The 18,500-nt window shown below is 40.1% G+C and overlaps 2 protein-coding genes across 4 annotated transcripts in view; one reads left to right on the top strand and one right to left on the bottom strand.

Moving 5' to 3' along the window:
• Positions 1-1,382: 1,382 nt before the first annotated feature.
• LOC101472170 (tumor necrosis factor) lies at positions 1,383-3,513 on the top strand. Its single transcript, XM_004560931.5, has 4 exons — positions 1,383-1,746; positions 1,870-1,897; positions 2,040-2,096; positions 2,529-3,513. Exons 1-4 carry the CDS (start codon positions 1,576-1,578, stop codon positions 2,984-2,986), a joined length of 714 nt encoding a protein of 237 aa, XP_004560988.1. The 5' UTR covers positions 1,383-1,575; the 3' UTR covers positions 2,987-3,513.
• Positions 3,514-8,507: 4,994 nt separating this feature from the next.
• The window catches only part of gabbr1b (gamma-aminobutyric acid (GABA) B receptor, 1b), a 127,259-nt gene continuing 117,266 nt past the window's right edge, over positions 8,508-18,500 (bottom strand). For 2 of the 3 annotated variants that reach the window (XM_076879120.1, XM_076879121.1), the window contains exons 16-18: positions 18,361-18,489; positions 16,267-16,410; positions 8,508-16,044 (exon numbers count right to left, since the gene is read on the bottom strand). In XM_076879120.1, the coding sequence (XP_076735235.1) occupies positions 15,757-16,044; positions 16,267-16,410; positions 18,361-18,489 (561 nt within the window). In that variant the 3' untranslated portion in view covers positions 8,508-15,756. Of the gene's footprint in view, positions 16,045-16,266; positions 16,411-17,039; positions 18,490-18,500 lie in introns of those variants that run through there. The other variant, XR_013095155.1, reaches the window with a different exon arrangement.

The following is an 18,500-nucleotide window of genomic DNA, read 5'->3' as shown; positions in this document are numbered from 1 at the left end:
TATACCACCTTTAAACTTATGTTGAGCACTCAAAGTATTTTCCACACAGTCCCATATACCATCATACAGCTTTTTTTTCTGGCTGTTTCTGACATTTACACAATCAGTCACACTCTAGTGGGGGCAATGAGGACAACATGGGGATTCAAGATCTTGCCTATGTAGATTAGGGATTGATCACGCAACCTTCCCAGTGGTAGACAACCCGCTACCACAGCCTCCCACGCTGTTGCAGCAAATGTAGAACGGTGTTCCTCTTTCCAGGGCATGGTTTGTCAGTGACGATGAAAAGACATTCAGATGCAGCGTGTTCCCATTTTTCAGTTTTTCAAGATCAATTTATGACATTCAATTCAGAATAGTAATGAACTCTGGTTATCTGACTAGAGTGCTGACTAAATCTTCAACACTTACTCTGCTAATAGACATGAAACACCTACACTCATCCTTACTCATTACAGTTACCATATGATCTTTTCATACAAACAAGCCATGGAAAGGATTATTAATGATACAGTTTCAGATGGTTTGTAATCATGTATTACATATATTCTACCTTTTATATAACCTCTTATCATTAATCAGTCCATCATTTCCATTAATCATTGATCTATCCAAGCTGTTAGAGAGCAAGAAGGTGGTGTCCACCCTGAAGGGCTTGTCATGCCATCTCAGGGCACACAGAGATACAGACAGACAAGCGTTTGCACTCAGAACATACTTCATAGAGTGCCTTTTAGTAATTAGAACAACATCTTATTTGTATATCACATTTAAAACATGCATCCCAAAAGGTTGATTCTGTTGTAGCGTTTTCAGTGGGAGAAACGTTTCGTCACTCAGTGTTTCGTGAGTGACGAAACGTTTCAAAAAACCTTTATAAAATTATTAGGGAAGTGACACATGTACTATAAATGTAGGTTGACAATGACATCACTGGCAGTTAATTGTTGGTGGAATATCAAACACAATAACGTAAAAAACATTTGGCAATAGTGGTCAAACTGACTGACGAATAGCTGAAGGTTGCAGACTTTTCTGTGACTTATTGCCCCACATTTGAACTGGCTTTCAGTGTGTCTGCCCCACATAGAAACGAAGACAACACAACAACATATGTGAACACTTCACATCAATAGCTAACATGTGCTTTTTAAAAATTTAGAATAGTAGAATAGAGTGATCTGTGGTCTTGCCTGTGTACGCAGGTATACAGCAGGTGAGTGTATGTGCCTGTTTGAAATGATCTATTGAGTTGTGTGGGTGTGCACTGAGGTGCAAAAGGGGATTCCACACAGGTGTCTGGTTTTTTATTTGATGTTGGTATAACTCCATCATACACATGCCATGTGCAGAGGAGGTGTGGTGCGTAAGATCCTCCCAGGCACTGGGTCTCTATTTCTCATTGAGTCTCCACATGTGTGACATCATTGGAGTTTCCCCCTCTATCGGTGAGAGCCTTTTAAAACAGCCTCTCACAGATAGCGGCATCAAACAAGAAGAAGAGGTGGAAGAAGAGGAGGAAAGGCTGCTAAGAAGTGAACTGTACCTGATAGAAGGCACCCACTAAAAACAATGGAAGGTGAATGCATGGTCGCGCTGGATACAATGATCGACAAAGACACAGAGAAACAGGCAACACAGGAAATCAAGCCCAGGTCAAAGCTAACCATGGCCCTCCTGGCATTCACACTTTGCCTCGCTGCTACTGCTGCTGCTGCCCTCGTTGTTAACAGGCGTGCTGAGGTGGGTTTTAAAATTCTCTCTAAACTACTCAAGAGCGCCATTGACTCTCACAGTGAATGAACTGTTTCACCTAAAACCAACCAGTCTGTAACAGCGTTCTGTGTCATGCTCTATTTCAAACAGGCTCCTGGACAAAATGAGGACAATTTTGGTGAGTACCCTCAACTCTTACAAAAGTAGTGGACTTATTGATGTTTGTTTGTTTTTTGTTTGTTTTTTTAGCTTAGTAATGTTAGTGACTAGTAGGCGAAAACACTGTATAATTCATATTCTCTGTCTTTTCTTGTTCCCAGATCTCCATCACACTTTGAGGCAAATATCAAATGTGAGAGCAGCCATTCATTTGCAAGGTAAGGGATGAAACCCAAGTAAAAAAAAGTGCAAGGCATATTTTAGACTGATTGTGGAGAACCATACTACACCTTTCCCAGTATTGTAATCATGAAATCACACGTCTCTGTGAGATTCATGGGACATTTAGTGGATCATAATTGGAGGAAGTTCTTGATTCAGGAAGCTTACCAGTTTTTCCAGAAAGTTTTAGAACTTCTCCTTGATTTTTAAGGGCACATTATGCCTGTTTCCTTTGGATATTTTGGAGATTTAAATGAGTTCTAGTTAGACTGAAGAATGTAGAGGATAAATGAGAAATAGGCTCATGTCACTGCAACAGAATTCATTTGAAATTTCTCTTCAGGAACCCCTGACTCAAGTGCAGTTTTATTTCACTGTTAATCAGAAATTCACCATGGTGTCTGCCATTTGTCTGTACTATTCAACAGGAGTACACAACTATAGTAGAAAGACCTCAGTGGAATGGCAGAAGGATGTGGACCAGTCCCACTCTCAGGGAGGACTAGAGCTCGATAAAAATGAAATTGTGATTCCTCGAGATGGCCTCTACTTTGTTTACAGCCAAGCATCTTTCCGGGTTGACTGCAGCAGCGATGCCGACGATACCTCCTCACACCCCATGGTCCACCTGAGCCACACTGTCAAACGCTGGTCTCGCTCATATGCACCTAAATATGTGACCATTCTCCACTCTATCCGTACAGTCTGCCAAAAGACAACCAGTGGGGATTCAGATGAGGATGGGAACTGGTACACTGCAGTTTACATGGGGGCTGTGTTCAACTTGTATGCTCATGACAGACTGAGAACACAGACAGAGGAGGCAATGCTGGAGAAATTGGAGGATGAGCCAGGGAAGAACTTCTTTGGTGTTTTTGCCTTGTGAGGAGAGGTGTCTGATGAATGTAGGTGAAAAGGTGACCTCAGACTCCATTTCTCCACCATGACCTGCTGTCCTTCTGGAAGGCTTTTAACTATTGAATGTGAGGAAACCACAGATGGTTCACATTGCACTAAAGAGGTGATGGAAAATGTACTTTAACCATCAGCCATACTTGAAATATTTGTATCAGCAAGTCATTTCATTTTTGTAAGTAAATCAAACTATTGTAACTACAGCAGTCAACCAAAGAGTGCTACCATGTCACTACAGGCTGACAGAATAGAAAAACAAAGGGTTTACTTTTTGGGGAATTTATTTATTTAACATATCTTTGTCGTATTTATTTTATTTGTTGTATTTATTTATTTATTTATTGAAATATTGAAATACTTATATATTTATTAATTTTATTGTGTGTTTTATAATGAATGTCCTACTGTATTTGTGCTGATTTTTATGTATGAAACTATTTGTTTCGTTTTATGGCAAGTACAAACAAATGTCTGAGAATTTATAGTGCCTGTGGTACTCTGAAATATTTGAATAAAACTCAGCTTATAAAGAAATCATGTTTGCAAGAGCTGTGTTTATCATTTTACAAACCAGTGAAAAAAAGAAAAAATATCAAACATGCTACAGGGTCAAACTAAACAGAGCAAACAAATGAGCCACAACGGCTAAAGAAAGCTCAAATTATTGCTAGTGTGTGCGATGGGACAATTAATTAACACACGGTAGTAACCACAGAGCACAGTGTGTCCTCTTTTTGTGTGCAGCGAAACAGTCATGGAAGTGGAGGAGTTTAACTGTTACTTCATTGAGATGAACCCAAATTTATCATGCTTGCTAAATACTGAGATATTTGTCTCTATGACACCATTATTGAAATGTTTATGTTACCTTTCAACTGCATGCACACTAAAAGAATACTTTATAATACTTGCAAATGAAGTAAAATTAAATGTGCAACTTATTTTCATGTAATCACCCTCCCAGTGTCCTGCCTCCAGTCAGTGAAATGGAAATGGGGGAAATACAGTTAGGTCCATAAATATTTCACAGAGACACCTTTTCCCCCTCATTTTGGTTCTGTACATTACTACAATCAATTTTAAATGAAAGAACAACAACTCAGATGCGGTTGAAGTTCATACAGCTTTAGCTTAGTGGGCTGAACAAAAAGGTTGCACACAGTGATCGAGAAACCTCTAGCAAATAACATCCTATATATTTAAAGTGGTGGCAGCACGGTGGCACGGTGGTTAGCACTGTTGCCGCACAGCAAGAAGGTCCTGAGTTCAATTCCAACATCAGGCTGGGGTCTTTCTGTGTGGAGTTTGCATGTTCTCCCCGTGTCTGCGTGGGTTCCCTCCGGGTACTCCGGCTTCCTCCCACCGTCCAAAGACATGCAGCTTGTGGGGATAGGTTAATTGGATAATCCAAATTGTCACTAGGTCTGAATGTTCGAATGAATGTGAGTGCAAATGGTTGTCTGTCCCTGTGTGTTGGCCCTGTGACAGACTGGCGACTTGTCCAGGGTGTACCCCGCCTCTCGCCCTATGACAGCTGGGATAGGCTCCAGCACCCCCCACGACCCTGAAGAGGATAAGCGGAAGCGAATGGATGGATGGATATTTAAAGTGAATTTAATTTCATTTGTGCTTTTAAAAAGGAGACCCACGTTTCACTCTAAATTGTCACTGTCTGCAGGATTTGATACCATTACAAAGTGGCAGACCACGTAACGTTACAGAACTGCGTTGCTGACACAATAAATGCAGTTTCAAATCCCTCGTGTACGGAACCTGGTTTAAAGCCTGATTCCAGGATGGGGTTTCTGCTAATGTTTCAGACATTGCTGTTAATGTCTAAAAGCTGATATTAGAAAGCTTACATGTTACTTATGGTAATGTAACCTCTCAGAAAAACTTGATATGGTTTGTTTTTTTGATTCAACTCAATCAAAACAAACAATCAAAAAAAGCCATTCTAGAATTAAATAGCATTTTAATGCCAACACTTTTGAAAAATTTAGTCAATGCATTTTAATTAGACAATATGTTAAACCCCTTCTGAGTTAGATTACTTTAATTAAAAATACATGGTAACATGTATTTAAGTACAGGGCTGCATGGTTACATGACTGATGTGACTTATGTGACTTTTGACTGTGTTCGTATGAGCTCATCACTGCTGACAGTGGGTAATATTAGCCTGGTTATTACGTAAGATACTATGACTTAGCTCTGTGTTCATATTCATTAACAGTGCAAGTTTTTGTATTTGGCACTGTGAAAGTTTCCAGTAGAGTAATAATTCCTCAACACTTTAACAGAATGGAAGAGAGAAGGGGAACTCCCTGCTTATGTGGTAATTCCCCTGCTTCCTCCTCCAGCTGCCTACAGAGCTGTACCAAATATCACCAGTGGAAAGTATTTATCTCACAGTAAATAGCTTTTTTTATACTGTCTTTTTTGTTTATTGACCACACTTCAAGAGGTCCCTAAAAACCCTACACGGATAATGGCAGAAGAGATGCATTTTTAAGTCCGACTGTATATCTTTGTAAATTTTTTATTTTTATTTTTTTTTATGTTAAATAGATTTGCAAGAATTTTATGTAAATTTGATTCATTTTTTCATTATGAGTTATTGTGTGAAAAAACAAAAATCGGTGGCACGGTGGTTAGCACTGTTGCCGCACAGCAAGAGGTTCTGAGTTCAATTCCACCATCATCCTTTCTGTGTGGAGTTTGCGTGGGTCCCACCTGGGTACTCTGGCTTTCTCCCACAGTCCAAAGACATTAGTGATGTGTTGGTCGCGAATGGAACGACTCTTAGAGCCGACTCTTTGAAGTGAACGACGAGAGCCGGCTCCTTATTAGGAACCGTGGGTTTTTTTCTTTTTCCTTCTCTCTTCTTCTCTCTCACCCTTTTTTCCTGCTTCACTCCGGTACGCGAGCCTTGTGCTTTGTGCTGGGCAGAGGGGGGAGGGGCGGTAGTTACACTCGCAGTAGCACAGGAACAGAGCGGGAGGGAGAGAGAGAGAGAAAGAGAGCCAGGGACAACAACGTCACATTAGAAAGGTGATGATAAACGATTCAGAAAGTTTATTCATGCAGGCCCATATGACAGAGAATGTGCATCTGCTTTTTGTTTTCATATTTTAATTTATATTTAATTGTGTTGTGGTTTGCAGTGTTTTGTGTTGTTTCACTTTAAATGTGTTTCAAAGGAAAAACCTGAAAATTTAAATAGTTAAAAGTTGAAATGTAAATAGTTGGTTTTTGTATTATATGATTTATTTATTACATTTTATGTGGAGTGAATAAATAAAAGTATATTTATGGTGGCCCCTACAAACAAAACACGTACGAAACACAACAGAAGTGCTCCAGGATGCTAGGGGGCAGTGTTGAGCTTTTGTTACCTAGTGGCTACACAAGCCAGGAAGTACCAACGACCGGATTTGGTGTGAGGTAGTAACAGGTAAATGAACATTTTTAAAAAAATTATTTGAATAATTATGAGTGCTTGTGTATAAATACACAAACAATACACATATGCTTTCAATTGTGCAATTTAAGTGATCTAGGTAGCTCTGTTTTGGAAGTTCAGTTCATGCTAGAAATGTGTTTTGGAGTTTGTACGTGCTTTGTTTCTAGGGGCCACCGTATGTATTTATATATAAACATATATAAATAAAACCACATTTTTTTTACATTAGTAATTCCTTTTGTGCATAATTTTATATTGTTGTTAATAACAAATTAATTAAAGCAAGAAAACAACCTGAAGAGCCGGTTGGGAGCCGAAAGAGCCGGCTCTCTAAAAAGAGCTGGAAATCCCATCACTAAAAGACATGCAGTTAGTGGGGATAGAATCAGAAAGACTTTATTTATCTCCAAGGGCCAATTAACATACGACAGAGCAGCATAACGTTGAAGATAAGGACAATAAGAACAGGCAATAAGAGTCAGATAATAAATACACAGAATATACACAGCTTTAAAATTACACAGTTTTAAAATTAAAGTGACTAAAAGGTGAATAAATAACTGTAAGTGACTAAAAGTGAATAAAGTGTCGGTAGTATAAAAAGAATGTAGAGTAGTTGATGTTTCTGGTGTGGGAAAGCAGAGTGGCTTTGGGGACAAAGGTGGCTCTCCTCGCTCAGTCCTGCAGGAAATGCAGCGGAGGCGTCGCCCAGAGGGGAGCCATTGAAATGCGGGGTGAAGAATGTGAGAGGGGTCGTTGATGATTTTGGCTGCCTGTCTAAGGGCCTGTGGGCTGAAAACCTGTGCCAGAGTTCTGACAGGCAGGCCAATGATTTTAGAGCACACTGATGCCATGTGTTGCAGGCTGTTCCTGTTCTGAAGGCTGAGGGAGTGGAACCAGCAAGTGATGGAGAAGGTCATGATGCTTTCCAGGAAGGCATGGTAAAAAGCCATCATGATGGGTGTGCTGACTCCAAAGCAGTTGAGTTTCCTATAGTGATGTGCGATACCACTGATTTCCTTTCCGATCCGATACCAAGTAAAATTCAGGGTGGTATCGGCGATACTGATCCGATACCGATACTCTGTACAAAAACTTAATGTTTCATTGCATTTCATAATACAATATATAATTGTATTATGTAATTGTAATAATAACATAACCATATTGCTTCATAATGATTAGAGGACATCAGACAACTTGTTTTTATTGCTTAATAATGCAGAATAATCATATAGAAATAAAAAAAACCTGACGTTGTGCGCTATTTGAGCATGTTTCCTGCCTGCAGCACTAAAGGACTGTGCGAGAGACATCTGTCTCGCCCTAGCAGCACCTGTCCCTGTCCTCCTCTTCAGTTCGCCTCAACATAAGCTTATCATATTCTGTGATGTGATTTCCTCCGAGGTGTTTGACGAGGTCAGTGGTGTTGCCACAACAACGTGTCCACACAGGACTCTGTTTGCGCTCAGCCATTGTTGTGAGTGTGCACGCCAGGGGCTGCGACACATTTATACAGCCGTATTCCGCATATGACTATGAAAGGCGTAAGAGGAAGTAGTTCCTTCCAAATTAGACGATCCAAATTGTATAGTTTCTTTCCACTGCATTCATTTTAATGGAAAAACTACAAATTTACCCCAGAGTACTAAAATATCGATATTATAATATGAGAATCGATTCTAGAACATAAATTGCTGGTATCGGAAGAATCAATATTTCAGTATCGATCCGCACACCACTAGTTTCCTAAGGAGGTATAGCCGTTGGTGGCACCTCCTGAGAATCTCCTCTGTGTTGGCAGAGAATTTCAGGAGGTTGTCAAAGATGGTTCCCAGGTATTTGTACTCCTCAAAGATAGGTTAATTGATCATTCTAAATTGCCCATAGGTGTATGAATGTAGGTTGTCTATCTCTGTGTGCTAGCACTGCGACAGACTGATGACCTGTCCAGGGTGTACCCCGCCTCTTACCCCCCCCCCCCCTCCCCGCGACCCTGAAAAGGATAAGTACAATGAACAAAACATTTTGAGAAAAACAGTTTGTTTTATTTTCATTCTTGCAAATGAAATAATCTGCCATATTAAATGTAACAGCATATAGAAATATAGTTTGAATACTGTACCACATGAAAGACATGTTAAATATGCCAAATAATCAATTGTAATTATTTACATAACCAATATTTACACTCTGTGTGCATATTTTCATATGTATGAACAGCACATCTCCACTGCTTTACAGACTCTACAGTTAATTCACATCAACACACACAAACATACATTACATTAGATATTTACACAGGATCACCGGAAACAAATTTAGCCGAAGCACTGAACAATGTTTGCGTGGTTCACACATCAGTACCTCCTAATTAACTTGTTAGTCTACTTGGGGCAAGGTGCTTGGGACAATTTAGATTACCCGTGCTAACGAAACAAGCTGTGCTACCACAGAAAGAAAAATGAGTCTTGAGATCACACTGAATATTTGTCACGTGTAGAATATTCCCATATATTGGATTCAAAGAAACCGACATGACAACACAATGGAACGCTGGATCCTCAGTGAAATAAAAAGCTGTCACAAGAAGAGGCAGAAGTGAAACTCTTTGCTGAGAGGAAGACAATCAGTTGTGGTTGAAAGCGCTAAGAACAGCTTGTGAGAGGGGAGAATTTCCTTTTGTCTTTCCTTTCGTTTTTGGTCAAATGTCACGATTTTTGGAAATCAAACAAAATAACACAAAGAGGGGATGAAACGCTGCAGTTAGCTAACCTCTCACATCAAGCCATGTAGATGGTGTTCAGGTTAGGACTTAGCATTAGCGTTAGGATTATTTTAATTATTTCTTCAAAAAATTAATCAAAAAACTCCATGGCAACCTTACCATTATAAAGACACTAAATCTGTGATATAAATTATGGGTCTGTGCTCAGAAATAAAAACAGTGTGAGGCTATCAAAGAGTCATGAGTGGGTAATTTGAGCCTCTAATATGATTGAAGCTTACTCTGTTCTTTGTAAGAGTTTCAGAGGACACTACGTGTGGCCCAAGCAGTGTGCAGCCATGTAAACAGCCATACTGTTTCTATGTTTGTTAACATTTTTTCCTCCAATGCCCCTGCAGCCTGTGGCAGCTGCTTGAACTGTAAAAAAGTGGTGGCCCTGTCAGGGTCCTGGATGTGAGCGACCCAGGGTCCTTGAGCAGTTATGGACTTGTATTATATTATATGTGTTTTTGCTGCTCTGCACTGCTGTTTTTGTTGTCCAGGTGTGCGTGTTTGTGTGGGTGCGGCTGTGACAGGCACCTTCAGGCCTGGTGGGTGTGGCCCTGCCAGGTGGTTGGCCACACCTGAAGACCATCACACACCTGCAGCTGATTAAGCCTCGTCGGAGAAACTACTTAAGAGTGTGATGGGGCTCTCTCCAACGCTGGATCATTGTGTGACTTCACGTTAGGCTCTTGTCAAGTTAGTAAGGTTAGTCTGCTGCATTGTGGTGTTTCTGACGGCTGCCTCTTTGTTATTCCCTAAGAGAATGTGGAGACGAGAGGGCAGCGAGCACGGGGTGCTCAGACACTGAGGGGCGGAGACAAAGAACACTATCACTGGGAAGAGGACATGTCACGGGAGTCGGGAACGCACTGCGGATTTGTTGTTTTCCCTGCACTGTAAATAAACGCACTGTTGCATCAAAGAGTCCAGCATTTGGGTCCTCCTTTCCCCACATCCCCACGGTTGGGCAGCGTTAACCGTGACATGTCCAGGACTGTATCTTAAGTTTGAGGTGCGCTTCCACGTGTACGGGAGAAATGACCTCATGAAAACTGCTGGATTAACTACATCTGATCTTTACTGTGAGCAGACCATACCACAAAGACCAAAGATATGTCAAAATATGGTTTGATATGATAAGAATCAGGACAGTAGCCTGATGGCATTATCCCAATGCCAAACCGAATGAGAAAAAGGAAACTGGTTAGCATTATTTATTTCCATTTATTTGCATTGAACACCTTTCTCAGCATCAAGATTTCAGTTTAGCGTGAAACATGAATTCACATTTAATTTATTTTAATTGTTTTCATGTTATTTTTCTTTTGAGAAACAGGAGGAGAATGTTGTCAAAGTTGTGGTCAGTTTTTGTATTGTTTGTGGGTATGGAAACCTTTCTGACTGAATTAATAATGCCTGACCTGCTTTATATTACAAGAGTGCCCTTTGACCAGTGCTGAAGACATAGATGGTCTCGTTTCACTAAAGTCGGTAAGACCCAGTTAAACCATTTATGTAGACATAAAGCTCTGAACCCAGCGAACTTATCTCTGTTAGGCGTACAGAAATGAAGCATGATTTCAGTTTCTCCTATGAAACCCCCCCCCCTCCACAAAATAGAAGCAGAAGAGAGAACACAACAAAAAACGGAAATACAGCAGCAGCCCATACAGGGGAAATCTGACACCCTGGTGGTTTTCTTGTTCTGAATAAGTTTGTTTATAGCTGTGGAGGAAGTGTGTGTGAACTGTTGGTGAAACTTGAGTTCTAAGAGGAAATGATATGATCAACCTCTTTTGAGGGGGATTCAGTAGAGACTAAAGTAAAATACCATCATGCATCTTTTAGCTCAGAAACAAACCCTGTTTCATATTAATGTTGATGATACCCACATCTAGATCTCTTTCTGACTGGTGTGCCTTTGTAAATAAAGTCCAAATGAAGGTGCAGCCCTATTTAAATGGAACAAACTGTTTATTGTATATCATTACCTTAAAAATAATGTCAGTGACTAATACAAGTTATATAAAATGAATGATTTCTCCTGGTTTGTTGACCGGAGAAGCAAAACTGCTATTATTTAAATTTAAATTTATACCTACATACCATTAGGAATTTAAGTTTTGGCATTCTAAATGATTAATTTTTAACAACTCAGAAGTCTGTATCCAAGTAATTAAAAAATAAATAAAATAAAATCTTGTGTTAATGTATAAACCCTCCTGTGAGGAGGCTCCCAGGGTCTGTACACTCTTCACATTCTACATCAGGGCACCTCCACTCCTTCCACTCCAGTCAGCTTCACTACTAAACAAATCAGGAACCAGCTGATGAGACTCCAGAGGTCATAGCCGATGTCACAACGAGACCCATGGTGCTCATTGTGAACATCACACATCATTTTTCACTATCTATGGCCCACGATTAGCCCACTGATAGTCCTCTCCATTTTACCTGGTTAGTGAGCACGGTGAGATAAATGAGAGCCAGATGCTTCTCCTTCAGCACCTTCAGACAAGCCCTACTGTTTTTTAAACTGACAGCGATGTAGGTAGTTATGCGTCCTTAGTCATCTGGATTGCCAACTATCTGACTGTCAGACCACACTATGTGTGCCTGCAGTTTTGTGTGGTGGACAGTATGGTCAGCAACACAGATGCCCTGCAGGGGACCGTCCTGTCTCCTTTCTCTTCACTGTGTATAGACTTCAGAAACCTGCCACCTCCATTAGTTTTATGATGATTCTGCAGTAGTGGGATGTATCAGAGAGGGTGACGAGGATAAATATATTCTGATTCTGAGCAAAGCCTAATCTTGACATAATGATTCCTGGTGTTTATGTGGGGATTTTGCACTCTGAGAGACATATGGATGCTAGCCATGGGGGGATTCCCATGATGCACCTTTTTAATCACCTTTCTGCATTGAATCACACTTGTTATTTATCTCTGGCTCTCTTCCACAGCATGTCTTTATCTGGTCTTCCTTCTCTCACCCCAACCGGTCGCAGCAGGCCGCCCCTCCCTGAGCCTGGTTCTGCTGAAGGTTTGTTCCTGTTAAAAGGGAGTTTTTCCTTCCCACTGTCGCCAAAGTGCTTGCTGGGTTTTTTCTCTGTATGTATTATTGTAGGGTCTACCTTACAATATAAAGCGCCTTGAGGTGACTGTTGTTGTGATTTGGCGCTGTATAAATAAAATTGAATTGAACTGAATTGAATGGCCTGCAGTGAACTCTGCTTTGAGCTTTAAAAACAAGGTGACAGGAACTGTTCATTGGAGTTGTCTGAAATACACTGCTGGCCATATAGTCAACAGGCTTACCATTTTTAATTGAAAGCTAGTCTGGTATTACATGTAGCTACTGCGTTTATTATAATTAACCATTCTGTAGTTGACATATTACCTTCAAGCTTGCAGTTTGAATTCAACACCAATTGTCATTTCTCCAAACAGAAAAAGGCAAAACTGGTAGAAAATGTTCACAACAGAACCAGATAAATGTTATGATGTTTTTTCAATTCATATGTTTAGCTGACACCCATCCTGTCCTAAGATGGGTGTCCGTGTACTACATGCTGCTGTAAACTTGCCAGTGGAACAGTAAAACACAACAAATCATGACATTAGCACCCCCAAGTGTATAGGACAGTGTAATTACATCCTAAAAGAAATATATGCTCGTGACATAAATAAGCAGCAACAATATTAAGCAACTAGAAAAAAGGTCTAAAAACTGATTTAAAAATTGGTCATGTTGTATTTTACAGCCTTAAACATAAGATCTGCAAATGTAATTCCTACAGCAAATTTAGTTTAAATAAAACATTTTAAGGTCTTATTTTGTTTGACTCTAATTTTAAACTCTTGAAGACATGTTAAACGTCTTCAAGTGACAGTGAGGGGTTTAGCATGAACACACCCAACTATGGATTCTCTCTAAACAGCGACCAGGAACACTGTTTAAACCACCACCAAACATTTAACCAGAAGAGCTACAGTGACAAAGCGAATTAAATAATGAACATAACCACTAACAAAATTTGCAACATTTATTTAAAAAGAAAATCATATTTTTTAGTCAGTCTCTTAAATCACTATTTAACCACATTAGAAGACCATATTATGAGTTCTAAATGATTGCTAGGCTGTTGTTGCGGCATTTGATTATTTTTTAAACTGTGATTTAAAAGTGTCTTAAATGTGCCCTGTATGAACTGAGACCCTCTAGCCTGCATTTTCCTTAAAATATTTAAATAAAATAGTAATTTTATGAATAATAATAATGATGTACTGTAAGTTTTGTGCACGTTTTATGTGTTAGGAGCTGGGACGGGTGTGTTCTATTGTGTTTTGTTTCCCTGATGCACCCTTTGAGCATCAGGCGTCATCAGCCGGACTATTTAAGAAGCAGCTCTCAGGTGTCAGATTATTGTCTTAGCCTCAAGCAGTAACGGATCACCCGTCTTTTATGTACTACTTTGATAACCAAGGTATTCACAGATTTCCTTCTCCTCTGCTTCCTGTCAAATGACGACACTCTCTGCCCAGCCAACCACCTGTCCACTTCACCGTGCTACCTCAGTTCATCTCTTCTGGACCCCGTCACTCCACTCGCCTACACTGTTGCTGGTCCCCGCCTCAACCTCCTGTTTTATGTACCTCCCCAAGTCCGTACTAACCGTGTGGCGACTAAGCTCTCAAATTCCTTGTGAACATTTCCGTATCTCCTCAGCTCTGTTGCTATCGGTCACTAACTTCCTTTTCTCCTCTTCCCCCTCTGCATAGTTTGAGTTTTCCATTCAATCTCATGTAAGTGTTATGTTTGATATTCGTCCTCACTGTAAATAAACCTGTTTAACTGCAACCGTGTCTGTCTGAGTGATCTGCCACCTGGGTCCACCTGACACTATGTCTATTACATACACCAGTGGGGGATGCTGACTATCATGCCTAGGTCAGCAGCTTTATCATGAATCTGTGAACATCATCATAATAGGCATGCTGATAACTGTGTGCATATCAAAGCGCCTTTTATATGTTTCTAGTTTTTTAAATGATTCAGCTAAAGAAACTCTCATTGGTCTAACTTCAGTGTTCAGTGTCAGTGGCAGCTGTTGTTCTTATGGTCATCGCAGACAGAATGCTCTTCTTCTTGTTTCATAAATGATTACTTTGAATTTTGATAGTAAGCCTGTCAGTGCTGAAAATACCGTTGTATGCAATGTTCAACTTGATTTGTACTTCTGCATTAAATCTAGTACACAGAAATTTAGTTACACATTGTAGCAATGCACACCACAACCATAAAAGTCTGTAAACACAGTCTTTTGGTTTGCTCAAAGATGTTATCACTGGGGAACAAATGTAGAATGTAAGTATGTATGTAGGCTATAATTATGTCTATCTTGCTTATAACACAAATAGCCTAGTCTTCTGGGAATTTTGTTGTTCTACAACTCTACCACTCTCTATATAAACCCAACCAGTTTGAAAGTGTAATAACAATGATGGATGCAGCCACTCACCAGCATGTTATTAAAAGTGGGGCTTATTAGCCATCTCTTGCCTGGTTAGCAAACTGCAACCACTAACTATATTGGTGCACTGGGCAGATACTGTGGATACCTGCTAATTAGTACTAAACAACATACTAATGAAATAATAAAATTTCACTCATCAAAACTGGAAGACAGATTTCTTGGACAGACCTCTGCTCCTCTTTCACCAAACAGTGAGCACCAGGACAGGTTTAAAACTATAATTTATTTGATTCAATCCTAAGGCGCCCTGTCTAAACTAACCTCGCTAGTTTTGTAGGCTACCATTTAAATCTAATAGAGAACAGACCAGTTACAAATTTGGGAGGAAATTTATCCAGAACAATAAATCAAAAACAAATCCAGCAGAGATCAGCTTAGAAAATACTGGACTGGTACACATATAGCATTTTTCTACTGTATTTGAACACTCAAAGTGCTTCCTTACTACAACCCTTATTCACCCATTTGCACACATTCATTTACCGTAAGCACTTTTTTCTATGACTAAGTGCTGTTTACCTCATACTGTGATGGATGCCTTTGGGGCAACTCAGGATCTTGGTCAAGGATTCTTTGATGTCTGGAGGAGCCAAGCACAGAAGTACCAATCTTCCAACGGGTGGATGACCCAGTCTACATCTTGAGCTACAGCCGCTCTACTGTTTTCAAGTTGTAGTAGTAGTGGTAAACTGACCTCAAAGCCAGGGGACATTTAAAGACGCTGCTCATGCCTCAATCAAATTAATCAAAAGTACATGTGCTATCACAGGGTGTATATCTGTGTATGTGCCTTCTCAGTGTTTTTATTGAGCTGTTGCTTGACTGGAACATATTTTGCTGCACTCATTTCTGTCTGAGGGAAAATCCTTTACCTTTTTTTTAATCTTCATTTTAAACCTTAGATATTTATTTATTTTTCAAACTTGTATTACTATCCTCATCCTGCCACTGTTAACCACCATCTTACTTGTAGAGTAGCTGAAGCCGGCTAGTGTGACACTTATTTCGACTGATCTTGCTGTCTGACTGGTAGAGACTGGACGAGTTGGCGAAGGACTGTGGAACAGGATGAGGGTCAGAGGCAGGCGCTGGGTATCCTGGAGGAGGGGCCAACGACCTGGGGTCACTCTGGGTGATGGAAAAGGGAGGGGGGCTGTGGTTCTGATTAGTGATGGTGGACGCTCTTCTCCTTGATCGCAGGGCCTGTCTCTCAGACAGCTGGTTTCTCAGCTCTGACACACGTTCTTCTTTCTAAGGGAAAAGTAAAGTAAACACTCAAAAATTAAGTTATTACAGATCCAAAAAGACTTTTACATGATAAGCATCTGTTTTAACTGACTTAGTTAACAGGAGAACCTGCTTTCTTGTTTAGGTACTTCTTGGGAGAAAAAGTATTTGAGTCATTAACCTGTTAAATACAGAGGAAGAGCTTAAATGAAACAAACACTTGGATAAGAAAAGGGCCTGCCTGACCTCCTGGATGATCTTCTGCAGTTCCTTGTTCTCTCTCTCTAGTTGTCTGGACTTCTCCTCGTCATTGTTATTGGTGGATGAACCTGTCTTCATGGTCTCCTGGGCATCTGACTGCCACTCACCACGTGTTATCAGGCGCCGCATCTACAAATTGTGCAAATGTTTTTAATGTGATACATGAAAACTCCATAGTGCATCTATTACAACAGCAGGGCTTTGTAGTACTGTAGAAGAGTCCATCTGCTGATAGGTACTTCTTTTGCAGAACTTTTACCAACTCAAAACATTTTGCACATTATGAAACAAAGGATTTAACAAAGATCACCCAGGACTACAGAGCATCTAGAATCCTTTATCAGAGAGGAATGGGACCTCATTCTTACTAATTAAAATATGTTTTTTGATTTACTTGGCAAGTATGGACGTGATATTTGTGTACTTAGTTAATATCATCCTCCCTAAACTAACAGCACTCCAGGAATATGAACAGAGACACAGCACCATGCTGATTGGCCAGAGTAGACTGTTAAAGATCTGAATTGGTGATGCTGACACGGCAACACTCACCCAATTAGCAGACCCTCAGGTGATATATCATGCAATCTCAGATGCCGTCCATGCTAGAGATGGACCGATCCGATATTACGTATCGGTATCGGTCCGATACTGACCTAAATTACTGGATCGGATATCGGAGAAAAATAAAAAATGTAATCCGATCCATTAAATATCACGAAAGCACCTCGCAAAACTTGCAACACGCCGTAACTCACCTCAGAACGTTAGCACGTCGGAGCAGTATGCATCACGTGATAGAGCGGCTGTGGCATGCGGGACCTGTCGGTGGTCTGGATAGCATGTGGAGCTTCGCTAGCAACCTGGCATTTCATCTCCGACAAAGTTATCCCCGAGAGAAGTAAAGCAAGTGTGTAAGTCCATCTCTGAATGTTTGTAAAGCATTCCCACGTTAAGCTTAACAAGCGACTGCCTCTCGCTCTCCGGCTGCTACTTCAATCATGAAACTGCTTAAATGATCAGCTGATCGGCTTTTCTGTCGCGAGTCCGTGTCTCTTGTTTGTTTTTGGCCCACTTTGCACCAGAAAGAGGAAACCAGCGGCTGAACAACAGCAGCACGTTTAAGCTTGATAAGCTGTTGTTAGAATTTATTTAATATTTCTTTCTACACCAGGATCTTTTTCTACGTAGCTGACGCTGGTAACTGTGCAGGGGCGGATCTAGCAAAGTTTAGCCAGGGGGGCCGATAGGGCATTAACAGGGAAAAGGGGGCACAAAGACATACTTTTCTTTCTTATTCTCATTTAAAATGTCGAGCTTTTAATAAATAATTATCTGACACCCAAAGTTTTAATTTGATGTAAAATGAATAGAAGTCAATTACTGTATATAGTGACTATTAAGTCTAATATATACCCTAGTAAGCTATAGTACTTTTTACTTTGGGAAGGTACCATCTGTGCAGTCTGCAATTTTGTTGAAGAAAGATGTTGAATCTATTTAATATTTCTTGAAAAATAATTGATTTCTGTGCATTTTTACACTGCATCAAATTAAGGTTGATTACGTCGATTAAGCATCATGAGGTGGAGCATGAGGGGTGGTTCCCTATTTTTTATTTATTTATTTTTGTTGTTGCTGGGAGTTGGAGCCCTATTAGTTAGGTTGCTTAATATTTACGCTAAGTACTCTTTAAAATACCAGAATAGGGAGGATGGTGTAGGTCTAAGTTTATTAGATTGATCAGTATTGCTGAACTATGAAATATTTTTTTTGTATACAGGTATAACAGAATAGCTTTAGTGTAGTTGTTGTTTTAAACTTGAGTATGAACTTGCAGACTTGCAAAATGCAGCAAGATATTTTAAAAAACAGTTTTGTTGATTAAAAAACACTATATCGGATTCATATCGGTATCGGCAGATATCCAAATTTATGATATCGGTATCGGTATCGGACATAAAAAAGTGGTATCGTGCCATCTCTAGTCCATGCTAATGGATTTTCATCCGGTCTTACACTAAATGTGCTAGTTTAATCTGCAGGTATGGGATGAAGAGAGGTGTGAGATGGATTTACCTTGGGGACAAACAGAACCACCAGGGTGATGTAGACTGAGAAGACAATGGCTAAAGAGGCGAAGGCGAAAGAGGCATCCTGCTGGGAGGACAGAATCATGGTGACTGGAGCTGTGATCATACACAGTACCTGAAGAGAAG

This window comes from Maylandia zebra, linkage group LG22, assembly GCF_041146795.1.
Source record: "Maylandia zebra isolate NMK-2024a linkage group LG22, Mzebra_GT3a, whole genome shotgun sequence".
Lineage (NCBI taxonomy): Eukaryota > Metazoa > Chordata > Actinopteri > Cichliformes > Cichlidae > Maylandia > Maylandia zebra.
This window is presented reverse-complemented; position numbering and strand designations above follow the sequence as displayed.

What these genes read in the sequence shown, in the direction of transcription:
- LOC101472170 (XM_004560931.5), top strand. Translation starts at nt 1,576, where the DNA reads ATGGAAGGTGAATGCATGGTCGCGCTGGATACAATGATCGACAAAGAC. An exon ending in TTGTTAACAGGCGTGCTGAG is followed by an intron (nt 1,747 to 1,869) that starts GTGGGTTTTAAA and finishes TATTTCAAACAG; the next exon opens with GCTCCTGGACAAAATGAGGA. An exon ending in AGCAGCCATTCATTTGCAAG is followed by an intron (nt 2,097 to 2,528) that starts GTAAGGGATGAA and finishes ACTATTCAACAG; the next exon opens with GAGTACACAACTATAGTAGA.